At 42.3% G+C, this 21,124-nt stretch overlaps 1 protein-coding gene and 1 pseudogene across 6 annotated transcripts in view; one reads left to right on the top strand and one right to left on the bottom strand.

Moving 5' to 3' along the window:
- mctp1b (multiple C2 domains, transmembrane 1b) overlaps positions 1-21,124 on the top strand; it is a 63,409-nt gene that overhangs the window by 18,002 nt on the left and 24,283 nt on the right. For 2 of the 6 annotated variants that reach the window (XM_035991757.1, XM_035991756.1), the window contains exons 2-7: positions 1,352-1,472; positions 1,560-1,702; positions 1,795-1,874; positions 16,418-16,541; positions 17,712-17,756; positions 20,253-20,291. In XM_035991757.1, the coding sequence (XP_035847650.1) occupies positions 1,352-1,472; positions 1,560-1,702; positions 1,795-1,874; positions 16,418-16,541; positions 17,712-17,756; positions 20,253-20,291 (552 nt within the window). The remainder of the gene's footprint in view (positions 1-1,351; positions 1,473-1,559; positions 1,703-1,794; positions 1,875-16,417; positions 16,542-17,711; positions 17,757-20,252; positions 20,292-21,124) is intronic. The other 4 variants (XM_031287829.2, XM_035991758.1, XM_031287831.2 and 1 more) reach the window with 2 other exon arrangements.
- LOC116041824 lies at positions 6,889-8,876 on the bottom strand (annotated as a pseudogene).

The raw sequence follows: 21,124 nt of genomic DNA, 5'->3' as shown, positions 1-21,124 counted from the left end.
GCAGGAGTGGAGCGGTAGTAGGAGTCATGTTACAATGGCAGCTGGAGGCACAAGAGAAAGGGTCAGGACAGGCAAACATACAAGTAGACTAAACAGATAGGCAGAGGCTTGTCTGGAGCAAGACTAACCGTGGCAGTCTTGACTATGATCTGACGCTGAGTGGAGGAATGACTGGGTACATGAAGCAGAGGTTGATGTGGTAGATGAGAGGAAACTGGAACCCTGACTCCTGCATACCAGACTCCACTCCTGCAATTAGGACAGACAGAGGGGAGGGGGACAGGAGAGAGAGAAGCTACCTAGGGGCAGCAGGCCTAACATATACAATGTCAGTGTTTCCAGTTATGTAAAGTAGGCCTAGAACACCACATCCTCTAACTTTATCTCCTTATTCAACATCATCATGTCTGAACTGGACTTACCCCACTTTGTCACATCAGACTGCGTAACGTTTCAACGGCCCTCGTCTTACAACACAACCCTCCAAACAGCCACTGACAGCCTCCTCACGTAACACAGCACGCTCTCACTTTTTTTATTACCCTTTATTCAGTTACAGCCCGGTGGGGAGCAGCAAGTTGGCACACTTCAAATGTTTTTCAGCCTCAGGAAACAAAGTCTGTGTTTCATAATGTGTTAAGTGGTTGGCTCAGCCAGCAGGAGAAGCTGATATGAAGCTGGTGATACTTTGTTCTTACATTAAATACTGCGGTGGAGGAAGATCCAGAGTACTGGGTCACCAATCACACCCATAAAATGTGTTGTTTTGACCCAGTTTTAATGTTATTCATTCAAGATGACGTCCTCCAATGTCTTGTTTTGTCCACAAATTCAAATATATTCAGTTTACTGTCACAGAGGATAGAAGAAACTAGAAAATATTCACATTTAACATGCTGACATCAGATAATAATTACTCTTTTTTTTCTAGCAAAATGACTCAAACCGATTAATCGATTGTCAAAATAGGCGATTGATTAAATAGTTAATTGATTAATCTTTGCAGCCCTAAAATGTTGAGTTTCTGCAGTGCCACAACTGAGGAGATGCTGCTGCTTCTGCAGTGGAAGTAAGGGTTATGTACAAGAATGAAAAAAAAATATCAGCTCAACAAACACTCTGATTAGATGGGAGGAAGCTACTCTCGTGTAATTTCCTGTTAGTGGTCACCCCCGGGACAAGTAACTGAGCTGAATTAGACACTTCAGTCAGTGTTAGAAGTGTGCAAGCGTGGGTACGGATACAGCAGCTTTCATTTCTCGTAAAGATGTCGGTGAGTTTATATTGAGTGTTTGGCTTTCACGGTGATGATTGTGCAGTTTGTAATGGATGCATTCATTTCTCCTGGCAGGGTACGGCTGTTCCATGCTCCTCGGGGGTCACGTCCGAGCGAGCCGTCCCCAGCTCAGGGATGTACAAGCTGGAGATCGAGCTGAAGAGAGGACACAATCTGGCCGTCAGAGACAGAGGAGGTAGAGTCATGTCTTATCTGTGAACTCCTGTTCTTTTTCTGTTGTTGTTTTTACTGCATCTGCGACCACTTTTATTTGTCTTTTCAGGCAGCAGTGATCCGTATGTCAAGTTTAAGCTCGCTGGAAAAGAGGTGTTCAGAAGCAAAACCATCCACAAAAACCTCAACCCAGTGTGGGACGAGAAAACGACTTTAATAATGGACTGTCTGAGTGACCCGCTCTATGTAAAGGTAAAGACTTAGACACATACAATCCTGCTCAAAGCTTTTCCACATGGAAAAATAAATGAACAAAAGAGTCAGTTGTTGTTACTCTTCTGCAGGTGTTTGACTACGACTTTGGCCTTCAAGATGACTTCATGGGTTCTGCTTACCTCTACCTCGAGTCTCTCGAGCAGCAGAGGTATGTCAGCCTGATCATATTTGTGTGTCCCTCCCTTTTTACAAACAAAAACTACTTTTTTTTCAGTTCTGTTACGTTGCTGTGGCCGGTCTATGACACAGTCACGTCAGGACCCAAAAACAGAATACTCCACGTACTAGTGGTTAGAGTTTAGATTCTCTGCCCGAGGCCGGGCAGATATTTTCCGCTGCTATCCTCGGGCCGGGCCCTTGACCAAGCATTTGTGTTTTTTTAATCATTACTTTATTAGCCTTATTCGGTGGGGAGAAAGCTATGCCTCTACAGCTACTCCCGTAGCTCTGGGTGTCCTGCACTGACTTGAGTGTGAGGTAAACTGTTCTACATCGTGTCTCCCTCCTCCATAGCACTGTTGTCGGCCAGTGCGTCAGCATGCAGACCGTGGCGAAGGACAGTATTAATTAGGTGATGGAGACCAGAAAGTCTCCTATATGGTTCCAGGGCTTTGATTATGTTGCTGCCTTGATCTGTTACCCTCATTGGCTGAGGGAGCAGCTAGGGTCGAGTTTTTTTTTTACGTTTCTTCATTCGGATCCAGTTGCGATCCGTTCCATTCTGAATAAACTAACAGCAGTTTACATGCTTCGTCCTTGTTGCATTATTCTAAACAGATTTCTGTAGTTCAAACAACTCTGAATTGTAGTTGAGAACGTCAGTTATAACGGCCCACGTATTTTTTTTTTTAAATTGGGCTCGGGCTCATAATTACAGTTAATGTGTCGGGCCGGGCTCGGACACAACGTGCACGGGCTCGGGTAGGGTCGGGCTTGATTTTTTGGGCCCCATCTAAGCTCTACTGGTGGTGTAACGGACCATAGTTGATTCGTGGTCCGTACAGATCAACACTTACGGTTCAGAATGCATGTGAACCGCAGATCAATTGCAAAGTTTAACCATAATAATAGTGTGAAATAATTTTTTTACTGTCTCTGTTACTTAACCTAAGCTGATAAATCTCTCTCTCTCACCGGTGCCTAAACGACCGGTACTGGAATAGCAACACGGATTTCGGTGCCTCATTTTGGTGCCACTTAAATGTCTGCGCTGCTCTCTGATGCTCCGAAACAGACTGTAGAGGCTAAGCCCAAGCTTTAAGCCCCTGAGGTGCTGTTCCCCGGGCAGAGTAATCAACGCACTTTTTACCTTTTTGATCAATGAAAGTCATATTTGCAGTTAAAGCCTTTGGTTCCATTTATTTCCATGAGATCTTAGTTGGGTTTCCAGACAAATCACTGCTTGTATGTATGCCTGTGTGGTGTTGTAGTGTTGGTGTGCGTGTGGTCAAAAACTGTATGTGCTTCTGGGTTGCACCCGAGGAACCAAATATTGGTTCCTATTTATACCAAGGGCACTAATTGGCTCTTAAACAGATACGGAAGCATCAATGCATGTCAACACTAACGGTACGCTTGGCAGCAGGTAACGTTGATGTTAGCCTAATGCTACCGTTAGCTAGTAGCTGGATTAAACACGGTTAAAATGCTGACAGTGAAACGGTGTAAAGGTGTGACTGTATTTCACTGTAGCGGATTCCAACAGCAGGACGTACAACAGTCTGCTGCTAAAGCTATGAGCTAAAAGACTCACACTAGCACTATGGTCACGGCTGTTGAACAACACAGACGTGACTAAATGTTGCATTTACTTAATACTGGTAAACCTTGTTTAAACCTTGTTTAAAGTTATTGTTATTGTTATTATACCTTTCTTCATCTGTTTTTGTCATTTAACACAAATGTACTGGTGATAGAACTTATTATTGTTAAAGTGCTCATATTATGCTCATTTTTAGGTTCATAATTGTATTTAGATGTTGTACCAGAATAGGTTTATGTGGTTTAATTTTCAGAAAACACCATATTTTTGTTGTACTGCACATTGCTGCAGCTCCTCTTTTCACCCTGTGTGTTGAGCTCTCTGTTTTAGCTACAGAGTGAGACCTCTCACTTCTGTTCTATCTTTGTTGGGAGTCGCACATGCTCAGTAGCTAGGTAAGGACTACTAGCCAGTCAGAAGCAGAGTATGAGGGCGTGCCCTAACAGTAGCTAGGTAAGGACTACTAGCCAGTCAGAAGCAGAGTATGAGGGCGTGCCCTGACAGTAGCTAGGTAAGGACTACTAGCCAGTCAGAAGCAGAGTATGAGGGCGTGCCCTGACAGTAGCTAGGTAAGGACTACTAGCCAGTCAGAAGCAGAGTATGAGGGCGTGCCCTGACAGTACCTAGGTAAGGACTACTAGCCAGTCAGAAGCAGAGTATGAGGGCGTGCCATGCTAGCAGCTAGGTGAGCATTATAACGTGTGTTCCAAAGTGACCACGTTTGTCTCTGAAGTAAAGGCTGGACTACAATAGAGCTGTTTGGAGCAGTTTGTGAACAGTGTTTTCTGTTGGAGATGGTAAGTCCCTTTGGGTGGACTTTGGGCTTTTTCACTTTGTAAACCTATAACGTGCACAAAAAAGATATATGACACAATAAAGGAAAGGGAAAGAGCCAAAAAGCAAAATATGAGCACTTTAAAAGTTATTATTACATTTTTAATAAATCATTTAAATTCCGATCTGATCCGTGAGTATTGTGATCCGTTGCACCCCTACCACATACACGTTTATTGATCAGATTAAACTTGTTTTCATAATTGAACTACTAGAATAACGCAACCACAAGTACTTAACGTGAAAAAACTGTGAGCAAAAACTTTATAATTTATCAGCAGAGGTATGCCACATTTGTGTGTCCCTCAAAAACTACTCTTCTCAGTTCCATTACTCTGCTTACATACACCCAGTGTTATATCTAGGTTTGTCTAAGACTAATGTGCACTTTTTACGGTGGGGGGGGGCATATCTTAATATACATAGTATTACCTCATTACCTTACTAAATTATTACCATATCTGTGTCTAAAACCATAGAAAACTAGAGCAGATAATAAATAAATAACACTCAAAAGCTTAAAGAAGTCCACTGGAGACCAACTACAATCATTCGATCTGAAAAAAGCTTCATAATGGGAACGACAACCCTGCACCAAACTTTCCTCTTTCATTCCTATCTATATTCTAAAGCTTTTTACACAGGGTTCATACATCAAAATGGATTTTCTTTGGAGAAATGAACAGTCTGTGCCATCACTGTAAAAAAAAGACAAAACTGTGTTAATGCCTATACTGACATCTAGTGGTCAATCGTGTCAACTGCAATCATCTTATCATTAGAGCACTTTCAATTGTTTAGTTCTTACTGGCATTTATCAGATTCTAATGTGATTCACAAAATTATTCTTACTTTTGTTTTTCTACAGTTTTTTAAGTCTGTGTAATCTTTATTGACTCAGTGCAGAGAGGAAACGTTGGCTGTAAAAAGCAACAAGTGATAGAAAACTCTGCTCATTTCTCTGTGACGGAGCAGTTTTAGTGAGGAAAGTTGAAAGGACAGAGACTGACTGACTCTAAACATGAACACTGTACTTTGTGGTGTTTCAGGAGGAAAAGTGCCTCAGTTATACTCTCATATCAGTTTCACATTTTCTCCGTCAGCTTTGTATGAAACCCTGGAATGAAGACAGGAAGAAAAGACTTTGTTGATGTTAGTTTATTCATCATGTAAAGCTTCAGTTTGTTCACACATCCCATCAGTAAAGTCTGTTCAAAGACTCTTCTTCAATGATTTCATCAACAGATTCACTTCATCCACACAATCACTTTGTTTGAACCAGAATCTCAGCTATGTAAAAGAGAAGAATGAGTTATTGATTATGATTATGATGACAACATTTGGTCCACCGAACAAATAAATGTACGTCTGTACGAGAACAAAGTGTGTAGGATAAAGGAGGTCTGGTGCTTTCTCTCTTCAGAGCCATGCAGTGGAAGAGAAACAACAACATAGACATACATCGATACAAATATTCATCAAACATTTAGAGCACAGAGGAGTTTTCATGTTCAGTTCAGGTCAGCAAACATCAACATGAGCAGTCTAGTCTCGCTTTGCCAGACTCTCCTCCAAAGTGTGCTGGAGGAGAGTCTGGCTACTCCACACAGCATTCCAGGATGGGAGTAAAACATGCTCTGGTTTATTGGCATTTCTTCAAACCAATCACAATCGTCTTGGGCGGTGCTAAGAGCCAGAGAAAAAACCACGGTGTCGGCTGCAAAATAGGCTCAGGAAGGAACTTGTTTTGGTGGAACATGTGTACTTCAAGAGTTGTTTTAGTCGTGCAACAGAAAACTCAGATTGGACAGATAGTCTAGCTAGTTGTCTAGATTTACCTGCAGAGATCTGAGGAGCAGTTAACTATCTTCCTCAGAAATCCACCAGAGTTTAAAATTCCAACACAAAGGAAGCCCAAGGTAACGGATATCCAGCCTAAATGAGTGAAATCAGACAGATTTTCCGGTGGCAACGGAGCAATCCCGGAAGTGGAACGTCGAGGATTCATGGTGCGTTCATACCCTCTGGGAATATCAGGGACCGCCCCCGTGATTACGTTGTTTTTCCGACTGCCAGTGTTCACATGGTCGGGATGCATGTTCTTCTTCTTCTGTTATATTGGGGTTTGGCATAACAACTTGTTGCATGACTGCCACCAACGGTTGGCCGTAGTCTAGAGCATCAGGTGTGTGAAAACATGGAGGCCACAACAACAAAAGATTTGCTGCTGTTTTCTTATACGAGCATACAACCAGCACATGGACAGGTGTTTGTTTGTGTTATCTGCAGGACAACAGACGGGAAAGGACACGGATAAGGTGTTGATTTTTTAAACATGGGCCTATTTATGAATAGTTTGAAACATGTTATGTATGTTTCTTGGCAGAGGCATTTGTCCACAATAACAGTTTATTGTCATTGAAATATTTTCAGTGAACCAAAGTCGCCTACATCAAACGTCAGTTGTCAACAACGCGTCACCAACTGGGAAACTCGGTTAGCAAAATCTAGCCCCAGTTTCCCACCTCTGATTCCCACAGGAAGTGGCGTTAATGGTGATGTTTTCACTCGGAAAAATGTTTTTCCGATGCCCATGAACGCACGGATAGACTATGAGCAGTGAAACAGACACAGGAATGAGCGCCACCTAAAGAAACTCAAACATTTACACCACAACTAATAACAAGATGTTAAAGTACCGCCCAAAATATTTGATTGACAGCTGATCTCTGAGCAGCGAAGAAACGCCTCAACAATCAGCTCTCAGCCAGAAACACAGAGACAAAATAAGTTGAAGAGTTAAAACACAGAATTTAATCTTCAAATGACTTCTGTCTATTTCAGTTTACACAACTCAGCAGAGTCTTTAGGTGAATACCAATAAAACCCAAAGTCCAGCATAGAGCGGCTGAGTGAATGTGGTCTGGACTCTGTGGAGGAGAGTCATGGTTTCAGAGACGCTGTAGAAGGACAGAATACCTGCACTGTGATCCAGGTACACTCCTACTCTGGAGGACTCAGGACCTGAGACCGGAGTTTGGACATTGTTGGACCAAAATGTATAACTGTTGTTGTTACAATCTAACACCCAAGATTTGTCATTTCGTCCAAATCTACATTCATTTTTCCTCCCTGCTCTGCTGATATTCTTGTATGCGACTGCTACAGAAACTCCCCCTCTCCTCTCCACCTCCCAGTAACAACGTCCAGTCAGACTCTCTCTACTCAGGACCTGACGCCAGTAAGTGAATCTGTCTAGGTGACTAGAATAAGGCAGCTGCTGCTAATAACAGCCGTGTGTGTGCTGTGTTTGGATCCAGTGTGATGTCAGGTGAATAATTTAAGAATCCAGCTCTGGTCTTGGGCTCTGGTTCTGGCAGTAAAACGTCCACTTCAGTCCCTATCAGTGAGACGTTTGTCCACTTCTCTCTCAGGACGTCCTGTAGTTTATCTCTGACTTCTGACACGGCCGCTGTCACGTCCTCAAAGCAGCTCAGAGGACGGATATGGATGCTGGATGTAGGTTGGCTGAGTGGTGACAGTGAGGGGTAGTTGTGTAGAAACTGGTTGTGATCCTCTGTGTGTGAGAGCTTCTTCAGCTCAGCGTCTTTCCTCTTCAGCTCAGTGATCTCCTGCTCCAGCTTCTCCTGAAGCTCTTTGACTCGACTCACTTCACTTTTCTGCCTGGATCTGACCTGCTGCTTCACATCAGAGCTTCTTTTCTCCAGGAGACGGATCAGCTCAGTGAAGATCTTCTCGCTGTCCTCCACTGCTTTATCAGCAGAGAGATTGATGGCCTCCGCCTGCTGTTGAAGCAGCTTCACATCTTTCTCTCTGTCCTGGATTCTCTGCTGGATGTTTTGTCGACTCCCCTCGAGCTCTCTCTGCCTCTCAGCTCTCTCTGCTGCAGCTGAGACTGTGTCGTGGCCTTTATGTTCCTCCACAGAGCAGAGATAACAGATAAGCTGCTGATCAGTACGACAGAACATCTTCATCACCTCATCATGACGAGAGCAGACGTTCTCCTGGAGCTTCTTGGACGGCTCCACCAGCTTGTGTTTCTTGAATGTCTCAGATTCATAATGAGGCTGAAGATGTTTCTCACAGTAAGAGGCTAGACAGATCAGACAGGACTTGTGTGCTTTGAGTTTTCTCCCAGTGCAGAAATCACAGGCCACATCTTCAGCTCCAGCATAGCAGTGATCAGCAGGAGCAGCTTGGAGTCCAGTCTTCTTCAGCTCCTCCACTAAAACTGCTAACATGGTGCTTTTCAGCAGGACAGGCCTCGGTGTGAAGCTCTGTCTGCACTGAGGGCAGCTGTAGCTGTACTTACGATCCTCTTCATCCCAGAAGTTTTTAATACAGTTCATGCAGTAGCTGTGTCCACAGGGAGTAGTCACCGGATCCTTCAGTAGATCCAGACAGATGGAACAAGAGAAGGTTTCCCGGTCCAGCTGAACTCCTTTCTGCGCCATTTCACCTCTCGCTCAGTGACAACAACTGTCTGAGTCTCACTTCCTGAGAAGTGAAACTAGTCCGAGCTCTGATCTAAAAACAGCAGTGATACGCTGTTGTACTTCCCCAACATGTTGGTTACACCCATCTGCAAACTGTAGCTCTGAAGGGGAGGGAACAAGGACATATGTGCACAGAGTGGAGCTGGCTGTGTTTGGGAGCAGGAAGAGGAGGGAGGAGTTATCAAACTTTGTTCATTCCTGGAAGAGGAGCGCTCTGAGAGAGATACTGGGTGTGTTGCAATGCCCATACTACAATTAGTATGACAGGAAAAGATTTAGTATGTCTCAATACATAGTTTGTCAAATGCAGAATGCCAAAAATGTGTCCCAATGCACCTGGTCGCATTCTGCAGTATGCAAGCCAGTGTGATTTCTGACCCACAATCCTCTGTGCAGCATATCTGAGCAAGAGGCTCAAAGTTCAAGCTGTAATGTTATCACAGAGTTTTATGTCCCGACTGTCTGCAGACTGTACTGCAGGCAACAGTACGTACTTTGTAAGAGCAGCTGCAGTTTGTACTAAATGTAAAAAAGAAAAAGTATGCGATAAGGAACGCAGCAACACTTGTTTACAACAGAGCTCATTTCTCATTTAAAAACTCTGCTGACTTCATCTTTTAGGAGGTAAACTCTTCTTAGAATCAGAGGGTTTGGAGACGGCTCCCCAGTTTACTAAATGACTGAGTTGTCCTGTAATTAAGTTTAATAGAAGTTTATATTGTTTACAATAATTCAAACAGTCCTTGACAGAATTAGAGTACAATTAAAAGGGACCTTAACTCTAACTGGTTCTTATCTCTCTCAAACACCTGAGTGAAACTAAATCCTAGCTCACACAATCCTAGGTAAGAAAAACAGATCAAACAGAGCAGTCAAGTTAACGTCAGACAGCAGATAGAGTAACAGTGAAGCAGAGAAGCCTATTTAAAGAAAGAACTCAGCCTAGATTCAAGCAGTCTAGCAGTAAGAAACCTCCACAAGTCCAATGCACACTGCATGTTTATTATAAAAGGTTTCTATCAGCCTGAAAACATGTTGTTAACTAAAAGCTGCAGACAAAGTGAGCTGAGGAGCTTTAACCTCCACTACATCCCTGGTTAGCAGGATGAAGGAGCCCTCTTGTGTCCTGCATCAGTTTACACATTTCACTTGTTAATCTGCTGGGATGTTCACTGCAGGAAGACATGTCCAAACTTCACACAACATCAGTAAAGAGACATTTAAATAGATGTAATATCATGGAAATAATTTTAACCAAATGTAAAGAATCAACTACACATCATCTGTTGTCTTATGTGTGTCGGGACCTTTAAGTCTGTGCAGGGGCGATTCTAGGGTCAGAGCTTTAGGGGTGCTGAGCACCCAATGAGCCCCACTGCCAACAAAAATGTCTATTGAAAAATAACTTTATCATTTTAACATTGGTTCAACTAACTCCAACATCCAGATTGTTTTTCTTTTTTTTGAGACCTTTTCAGAGCACCAGCTTAATTGTGAGAGTTCACACAGACAGCCCCCTGTAACAAACACAAGACCTTCTTCACTCAGCTGGTTTTCCTGACCGTTAACTCCATGTGCCGAGAGAGATAGATAGAGAGAGAGAGAGAGAGAGAGAGAGAGAGAGATGCTATGAGTTCAGGAGTTAAGCCTGGTTCAGGTTAAATCCTCTGTGTGTGAGGAATGAATAAATACAGCAAAAGAAAAACATTAAACTTTCTTTTATTGTCTAGTTTGATAGTCCGCCACAACTGAAAAATAACAGATATAAATCTAGGAATGAATAACAATTCATTTAAAAAGCCACAGTGAGTGTTTTCACACATAGGCCTACTGGTAGTATACAGTGATATGTTTGTTTTTTCACTCTGGTCCAAACGCCAGGGCCAGAGTGATAGAGAAAGACTATGGCTCTGGCCAGGGCTTCATGTTTCCATGACGACTGACCAGAAAAGACGCACGTGATGTGCGTTGCTATGGTACTGATAAACAAACCTGCTAATGCTAATTGGTTAGCTAGCAACAGACACCGAACTATTGACATTATACCCTATATCACATTTAACCGACGTGACATGTCAACGTCCTGGGCAACTTTTCTCCATGCAGCAGCCTTTCTGTTTATATCTGTATAAGAGAGGTCAGAGAGAATCGTACATTCAGACACTTATCACTCGTTCTAGTCTCTCTGCCTTTTCAACGGTGTAGTACAACGTCCGCTGGGGGCGTATTGCGTATTACGGAGCGGATTTCAACTGCCAGTGTGAAGGCGGCGTTATTATAGGTGTACACGTGATTCAGGTACTCACCGATATGGTTTGTGAGACACAGCTTTGGAGCAACTTAGTTGATTCACAACACTACATAACGGGTTCTCACTCTGCGTGTGTTTCGCGCTGGATGACGGTCGTGCTGAGCGGTGCAGGTACAGAGGAGAAGTAGAAGAAGAGAAGAGGATGATACCATTTGCTAAGCGGGGATGTTTTCATTTTCATCCTTAACACATACATTTTAAACCACAAACTACGGAGTATGTTTTGGACATTATTTAACCTTGTCAAAGACGAACAAAAATGTTAGAATAACAACATTTCTTACTCCAAGTTTTAGGGGTGCTGAGCTCCTTTTTAGGGGTGCTTCAGCACCCCTAAAAAGGGGCTAGCCTCGCCCTTGAGTCTGTGTAATATTTATTGAGTCAGTGCAGAGAGGAAATGTTGGCTGTAAAAAGCAACAAGTGATAGAAAACTCTGCTCATTTCTCTGTGACGGAGCAGTTTTAGTGAAAAAAGTTGAAAGGAGAGAGACTGACTGACTCTAAACATGAACACTGTACTTTGTGGTAGGACTTTGACTTTTGCCCAAAAATCATATTCGAAGTTCGTTTTCTTTTATTAATATTAATATTTGAATATATTCGAATATTTATTAATAATATTTTGACCATTAAATGCCTTCAGTAAGACCTATATTGGTATCAAACTTAAGTTGTATATGTTCTGTCCACCAGAGGGCAGTGTATCAGTCAGTGTCAATAGGTAGGCAATGATGTTTTCAGAAGAAAAACACACTGCCACCACTGTTTTTTTTAATTAAAAGTCAGACCCTGGATTAAACACAAACAGTATGTTTTCGACAGGAAGTTCGGAGCTTTCACCGTAGCCTACGTAAGTGGTCTGATGTTTATACTTGTGCGCTGGTGTGTGCGTCGAGCCGGCATGTGTGTGTGTGTGTGTGTGTGTGTGTGTGTGTGTGTGTGTGTGTGTGTGTGTGTGTGTGTGTGTGTGTGTGTGTGTGTGGGGTGAGAGAGTGACGGTGATTACCGATAGCTTCAGAGTGAGTAGTGACTCTAGAGTCATAGTGAGAGAAACAAAGTGTCCCCCCTGTTCTTTCTGACCACGGTGAGACATGTGGAGCAGGAGAAGTTAACCCTCTCCTTGATTTCATGTTGTTTCTGGAGAAGGAGAACCAGGAAATGAGTCGGGAGGGGGGGGGGGAATGCAACGCTACCGAGCCACGGCCGAGAGACGTGCGTCGCTGCGACATGTAGTTACATTTTGAAATGCGTGAAAAAGCCTCGAAATCTGAATTGAAAACGTTTACAAGCAAACACATTTACAAAAAATAATGCCCATAACATGTTTGAATATTAAGGGCTGCCTAATATTCGTTCGAATATCATAATGTTTTTAAATATATATGAATTATAATCGAATAACGAAGTTCGGAGTCAAAGCCCTACTTTGTGGTGTTTCAGGAGGTAAAGTGCCTCAGTTATACTCTCACATCAGTTTCACATTTTCTCCGTCAGCTTTGTATGAAACCCTGGAATGAAGACAGGAAGAAAAGACTTTGTTGATGTTAGTTTATTCATCATGTAAATCTTTAGTTTGTTCACACATCCCATCAGTAAAGTCTGTTCAAAGACTCTTGTTCAATGATTTCATCAACACATTCACTTCATCCACAAAGAACCAGAATTACAGGAATAACAAACAACAGCTAATATCTACAGATCATCTCGGTAAAGATCTTTTTTAACATATCGTCCTGTTTCAACAATCAAAGGTAAAATAACAGATCTCAACTGAGCACATTGAGAGCTTCTGGGGCTCCCCGAATGTTTTTCTCAACAAACAAAAACATCTCATCACTTCTAAAACGTCAATACAAGCAAAATAAACGTCAAACTAATTTACAAAAACGTTTAGAAAAGCAAATAAATGTTGAAGAAAGTGACAAAAAATTTTGATAAAAGCAACAAAACATGTAAACACATGAAAAACGTCAAACACTGAAAAAATAGAATGTTACAACAATCAGCTCTCAGCAACAAACATGGAGACTAAATAAGTCGAAGAGTTAAAACACAGAATTTAACCCTTAAATGACTTCTATTTCAGTTTACACAACTCAGCAGAGGCTTCATAACAATTAAGCCAAAGTCCAGAATAGAGCGGCTGAGTGAATGTGGTCTGGACTCTGTGGAGGAGAGTCATGGTTTCAGAGATGCTGTAGAAGGACAGAATACCTGCACTGTGATCCAGGTACACTCCTACTCTGGAGGACTCAGGACCTGAGACGGGAGTTTGGACTTTGTTGTAACAAAATGTATAACTGTTGTTGTTACAATATAACGCCCAAGATTTGTCATTTCGTCCAAATAAACATTCATCCGACCCCCTTGCTCTGCTGATATTCTTGTATGTGACTGCTACATAAACTCCTCTCCCTCTCCTCTCCACCTCCCAGTAACAACGTCCAGTCAGACTCTCTCTACTCAGGACCTGAAAACATCCAGTGAATCTGTCTGGGTGATTAGAATAAGACTGTTCTTGACCCACTGTAGCTTTCCTGTTCCTTTCAGATAATAACACCCATGTGTTTGCTGTGTTTGGATCCAGTGTGATGTCACGTGAATATTTTAAGAATCCAGCTCTGGTCTTGGGCTCTGGTTGTGACAGTAAAACGTCCACTTCAGTCTCTGTCAATGAGACGTTTGTCCTCTTCTCTCTCAGAACATCCTGGAGCTTCTTGGACGGCTCCACCAGCTTGTGTTTCTCAAAAGCAGGGGATTCAAAATGAGGCTGAAGATGTTTCTCACAATAAGAGATCAGACATTGCAGGCAGGACTTGTGTGCTTTGAGTTTTCTCCCGGTGCAGACATCACAGGCCACATCTTCAGCTCCAGCATAGCAGTGATCAGCAGGAGCAGCTTGTAGTCCAGTCTTCTTTAGCTCCTCCACTAAAACTGCTAACATGGTGCTTTTCAGCAGGACAGGCCTCTGTGTGAAGCTCTGCCTGCACTGAGGACAGCTGTAGCTGTACTTACGATCCTCTACATCCCAGTGGTTTTTAATACAGTTCATGCAGTAGCTGTGTCCACAGGGAGTAGTCACCGGATCCTTCAGTAGATCCAGACAGATGGAACAAGAGAAGGTTTCCCGGTCCAGCTGAACTCCTTTCTGCGCCATTTCACCTCTCGCTCAGTGACAACGACTGTCTGACTCTCACTCCCTGAGAAGTGAAGGGATCAGTTTGAGCTCTGATGTAAAAACAGCAGTGATACTCTGTTGTACTTCCCCAGCATGTTGGTTACACCCATCTGCAAACTGTAGCTCTGAAGGGGAGGGAACAAGGAAATATGTGCACAGAGTGGAGCTGGCTGTGTTTGGGAGCAGGAAGAGGAGGGAGGGTTATCAAGCTTTGTTCATTCCTGGAGGAGGAGCGCTCTGAGAGAGATACTGGGTGTATTGCTATGCCCATACGACCAAATATTTAGTTTGTCCCAATACATAGTATATCAAATGCAGTACGCCAAATATGTGTCCTAATGCATCCGGTCACATTTTGTAGTTTCCAAGCCAGTGTGATTTCTGACCCACAATCCTCTGTGCAGCACATCTGAGCAAGAAGCTCAAAGTTCAAGCTGCGATGTTATCACAGAGTTTGATGTCCCGACTGTCTGCAGACAACAGTACGTACTTTGTAAGAACAGCTGCAGTTTGTACTAAAAGTAAAATGTGATAAGGAACGCAGCAACACTTGTTTACAACAGAGCTCATTTCTCATTTAAAAATGGCTCACTTGAATTCTGATAGGTCGACCGTTCATTCAACCCCTCACATGCCAACACAAACTGAATAGTCAGGTTTGAATATTTGGCTCCACAATATATCGTTTTTTTATTGTCATCGCAATATCAACTGGATGTTACGAGTGATGCAGACAGAAACACAGAGCCAGAGTGGAAGTTAAACAGGTTTTATTCAAAGTACTTAAAGGTCCCATGACGTGGTGCTCTTTGGATGCTTTTATATAGACCTTAGTGGTCCCCTAATACTGTATCTGAAGTCTCTTTTATATAGACCTTAGTGGTCCCCTAATACTGTATCTGAAGTATCTTTTATATAGACCTTAGTGGTCCCCTAATACTGTATCTGAAGTCTCTTTTATATAGACCTTAGTGGTCCCTAATACTGTATCTGAAGTCTCTTTTATATAGACCTTAGTGGTCCCTAATACTGTATCTGAAGTATCTTTTATATAGACCTTAGTGGTCCCCTAATACTGTATCTGAAGTCTCTTTATATAGGCCTTAGTGGTCCCCTAATACTGTATCTGAAGTCTCTTTCCCAAAATTCAGCCTTAGTGCAGAATTAAAGCCACTAGAGCCAGTCCCACAATGAGCTTTCCTTAGGATGTACCATTTCTGTGTCTGTAGCTTTAAATGCTATTGAGGCGGAGAGAGGGGGGGGGAGATGGAGGGTGGGGGTGTGGCCTTGACCAACTGCCACTTTGCTTGTTTGAAAGCCATGGGCTGTGTCTCAAACCGCCTATGTAGTGTCTGAATGTTCATAACTTTAAGTTTAGGTTTCTGTTAGTGGCTAAGATGAACTTTGCCCCATTTGTCATCTGGAAAGTGTTACCAGAGGGGCCCCTGCTACATGTGGAGACAGCTCATTGGTAGTCCTTTGTTCTTACCATACACCCCCACCTTATGTTACACAAAGCATAGCGTTCAGAAGCGTTTAAAGACTCTATTTGTCCATTGTTTATTTCTAAAGAAACACGACAATTTATAAAAGGCTCCATTACCTTGTAGCTCACGTTATGGCTCCGTAGCAGACGTTTTTATAAAAATAGGCTAACGATTGGGTCATAACCACGAGACTTACTGTCTCATAGTAGAGGAATTACCGTATAGTACAGGAGAAGCTAGCAGGCAGTTTCGAGTCACAAGATTGGGAATGATTGAGATTTCTCTTGGCACAGCTACCAGAAGACTTCCAACTTTCAGACAGGTTGCTCACGTCACATCTACGTCTTCAAGCTCAGTTGGAGGCTGCTCAGTAACGCTCAGCCATCACCGGGAAAGATCTTCTAACATCCTTCACTGGTCTCCATCGAAGTCTATGGCGTTGCTGTTTCCATTCTTTTACTGTCTATGAGCAGTAGGCGCAGCATTCACACCTGTCCTACGTGTGTGTGTGTGTGTGTGTGTGTGTGTGTGTGTGTGTGTGTGTGTGTGTGTGTGTGTGTGTGTGTGTGTGTGTGTGTGTGTGTGTGTGTGTGTGTGTTACAGGACGATACCTGTAACTCTGGTGCTGACGGACTCGCAGCATCCGGATCAGGACCTGGGCAACCTGGAGCTGGCCGTCACCCTGACACCTAAAGACAGTCCCATAGAGGAGCGAAGAGACTCAACCGTACGTATATATACTGCTCATCTGTCCTGTTCAATTTACTTTATTGGTGCGACTTTAAACAGAGTATCTTTGTAAAATACTACGATTACAACTATTGTATAAGATGGAAGGAAAGTGAGTTTTTGCAGTTATTGATGATGTTTTTTTTCCATTTTATTTTAAAGTAATTCAAACAAGTACAAAAAAAAACTAGTGTCTGGTTTAACAGGTCACAACACACAACCATTGACGAAGGGCCTTTAATCTACTTATTGTTTCAACACTACTGGATTACAAGATCACAATTAACTCTTAAAGGACAAATCCGGCGCAAAATGAACCTAGGGGTTAATAACATATGCGTACCGAGTCGACCGTTCTCTGGGATCTGTTTTCATGCTAATCGAATGTGTCTCTAGCTTGAAACAAGCTTAGTGCGAACAGCTGATTAGCTTCTAAAGTTAGTCATCGGGGTATGGGTAAAGTAAAAAGAAATCGCTTTTTCTACACCACTAACAAGGCTCAAAATAGCACCACACTTCCACGGTAGCATAATGAGGGGCCCTACATGTAAACCCAAGCATTGAGAACTTTGTAAGTGTACAGACAGTTTATTAAAGGGATTACAGATAGCGTTCACGTATACAAGCAGGCACGATCTTGGAAAACAATCATGACCAGTCGAATGACAAAACAGTCATGTTTCTAAGTTTATTTGATTAGGACAATGCACATTAATCAACATTTCTGTAAATGCACCAGTGTTAGCCAGTCGGCTAATTTTCAACTGTAGTCCTAATTACCTAGCATGCATGTCTTTATGGTGGGAAGAAACCGGAGCACCCGGAGGAAACCCACACAAACACGGGGAGAAAACAGAAAGGCCCGGCACAGCCTGGATTTGAACTCAGAACCTTCTAGCTGTGAGGCAGAAGTGCTAACCACTGAGCCACCGTGCAACCAGTAACCAGTAATATAGCTCAAGCACGGCGTTTGTCGTTCGACTGTTCGCGCTAGCTTGTTTCAAGCTAGAGACACATTTCCTTAGCATGAAAACACATCCCAGAGAACATCAACTCGGTACGCATATGTTATTAACCCCTAGGTTCATTTTGTGCCGGAATTCAAGATAAAAAAATTGGAATTGTGCTTTAATAATGAGTATTTGTGCTGCGTTTGTGTTTGCCACAGCAGAGACAGGTTATGAAGTATCGGTGGAAGCCGTATGTGAATAAAGTGAGTGTAGTGGTGATTAGGCTCTTACAGCTTTGCCCTGATTCAGCCCTTTTCCTACTTCTAGTTTAGTGAGAATCTTCTTCCTCTTTATCAGTCGCTGTAGAGAGCAAGTGAGTCTGGACGAGAACTTATAGTGATATGATTTAGTTAGTTTTTTACAGTAGTTGTTATAGGTTTTCTTAAAGTGCTCATATTTTGCTTTTTGGCTTTTTCCCCTTTCCTTTATTGTGTTATATATCTTTTTTGTGCACGTTATAGGTTTACAAAGTGAAAAAGCCCAAAGTCCCCCCCCAAAGGGACTTAGCATCTCCAACAGAAAACACTGTTCACAAACTGCTCCAAACAGCTCTATTGTAGTCCAGCCTTTACTTCAGAGACAAACGTGGTCACTTTGTAATACACGTTATAATGCTCACCTAGCTGCTAGCATGGCACGCCCTCATACTCTGCTTCTGACTGGCTAGTAGTCCTTACCTAGGTACTGTCAGGGCCCTCATACTCTGCTCCTGACTGGCTAGTAGTCCTTACCTAGGTACTGTCAGGGCACGGCCTCATACTCTGCTTCTGACTGGCTAGTAGTCCTTACCTAGGTACTGAGCATGTGCGACTCCCAACAAAGATGTTACAGAAGTGAGAGGTCTCACTCTGTAGCTAAAACAGAGAGCTCAACACACAGGGTGAAAAGAGGAGCTGCAGCAATGTGCAGTACAACAAAAATATGGTGTTTTTTGAAAATTAAACCACATAAACCTATTCTGCTACAACCTCTAAATACAATTATGAACCTAAAAATGAGCATAATATGAGCACTTTTAAGAGTTTGGAAAATGATGTACAAGAATACATAACATATGACTGACAAATGAAAGAAAAACCCAACATGAAGTGTTTGTGAGGATCCTAAAGAACTCACAGAACATCACAGCAGACTTTGACAAAAACATTAATTTTACCTCACAGAACACAGGAGTTGCTGGCCATTGGCCATTGGTTGCTGACACTACCGGTCAAAAGTTTGGGGTCACTTAGAAATGTCCATTCCACTCCATTATAGACAGAATACCAGCTGAGATTACATTATGTGTTTACATAATTGCAAAAGGGTTCTCGACTGTTGTAGAAAGAAGTGGCTGATCTTTAATGCAATATCTACATTGCCCATTATCAGCAACCATTCATCCAATGTTCCAAAGGCCCATTCTGTTTACTAATCTGATATCATTTTAAAAGGCTAACTGAGAAAACATTGGAGAACCCTTTTGCAATTATGTAAACACATAATGTAATCTGAAAACTGCTGCTCTGGTTAAAAAAGCAATGCATCTGATCTCAGCTGGTATTCTGTCTATAATGGAGTGGAATGGACATTTCTAAGTGACATCCAAACTTTTGACTGGTAGTGTATATTTATTAAATTCCCAATTACAGTTTCCATTGTTATTTAAATGTAAACATTAAGTTAAATCCTTCTTTGCTGCCATACTTCAGTTTCCTTATTTCCCACAGTTACAGTTCAGAAGAAGGTTTCAGAAGGTGTGCTCAGCACTAAGACATTAAACACAAAGCCAGTCTCATCCATGTTTTATTCAGCATATAAATTAATCATCGGTCTGTGCTGCAGCTCCAGACTGAGAGAAAGAGACAAACAACAACAAGAAAGAGAGAGAGAGAAAGGGAAAATCAACAGTAAGAGAAACATGGAAGACAGAGAGCTCGGAAAGATCAAAGTGTCATTAAAACTAATAAGGCCATGCAACTGAATATTCAGCACATTCTTCACAATTAGGATCTATTTTAAGATGCTCTATTCGTGGAGCCTAATTAAAGTTGCAGTACCCCCTCCTCTTCATCACTTGTATTAGCTCCTTGTAGTTAAACCTGTCCTGTAGCTCCCTCTAGTGGCTTACACAATGCTGTGCTGCTCCTGATGTGCATCTCATTTAGATTTTGACACATTTTTGCAGCCCTCTAGTTATTAACCCTCATGTTGTCCTCAGGTCAAATTTGACCCGTTCTCAAAACTTCTATATCAGAAATATGGGTTTCTTTTTAACCAAAATACTCTAAAAATTAAGTACAATTGAAAGTACTCGATCACTACTTTCATTGAATTGTGGGTGTTCAATTTTATATCATTTGAAAAATTACTAAAACTAAACTTTGACGTCCACACGTCTGTGATTCTCCACCAACATACATTACGTTCCTCTAATATTAGTCAAAATCATTCATCATTTCAAAATTAGGTATAATCTCCTATACATGAGATTTATTTACCATGAATTCCAAAAATATGTGTAAAACTAGTGGCAATAAGTTGGTGTTAGTGAAAAATAGCATCGAAAATGTGGGGAAAAAATGACAAAAACGCCAAAAAAAATGTGTCAAAAATATTTTAAAAAATTATTTTAAAAAAAGTTTAAATTTTGACCCAGAAGGACAACATGTGCATGGTCGCCAAAAGTCATGAAATAATGTATTTTGATGTATATTCAGACCATGCTGCTCAGGAGGTCCTGGAAACGATCCACAAAGGTAACTCGCCATCATCACCATCATCACCATCATCATCATCATCATCATCTGTGTGTGCCGTCGCAGCTTTCCATTAACTGTCCTGAAACCTTCATGCTGATCGCCTCTCTGTTCCCATCAGTTTTTGCTCATTTTAATATCAGGGCCCCATTTGACTGTTGTTTGTCTTGTGTCAAAGATATTTTCATGGCGTAGAGTTCAAATAGAAGTCCAACGTTTTGTCTTTTGAGCTTCTTAAATGTTGATTGTAGCTGTGTGCTGCTGCTGTCTCTTCCATCCACTGGCTGTTACCAGGGCCCTGGTTTTCCAGTTTCTTCCCTCCATGAACATGATGTTATCAGGCTGACATGAGCCAGCTAACTTCTTCAAATGCAGTTAGAGGAACGATTTGTTCAACTTCAGTTAAGTGTTCTTACGTAAAGTCTGTAGAGCATCAAATGGGGATTAATCCAACGATGAAAGTAGTCTCCAACAAATGCACTATTCCCCCCCGTTTGATGAACGACTGACAACAGCTTCAGATAAACTTTAAAGGAACACGCCGACTTATTGGGACTTTGTCTTATTCACCGTATCCCCCAGAGTTAGATAAGTCCATACATACCCTTCTCATCTCTGTGCGTGTCGTAACTCTGTCTGATGCCCCCACCGCTAGCCTAGCTTAGCACAGATCCTGGAGGTAACCGGCTCCATCTAGCCTAGCTTAGCACAGATCCTGGAGGTAACCGGCTCCATCTAGCCTAGCTTAGCACAGATCCTGGAGGTAACCGGCTCCATCTAGCCTAGCTTAGCACAGATCCTGGAGGTAACCGGCTCCATCTAGCCTAGCTTAG

This window comes from Sander lucioperca, chromosome 14 (assembly GCF_008315115.2).
Source record: "Sander lucioperca isolate FBNREF2018 chromosome 14, SLUC_FBN_1.2, whole genome shotgun sequence".
In the NCBI taxonomy this organism is placed as follows: domain Eukaryota; kingdom Metazoa; phylum Chordata; class Actinopteri; order Perciformes; family Percidae; genus Sander; species Sander lucioperca.
This window is presented reverse-complemented; position numbering and strand designations above follow the sequence as displayed.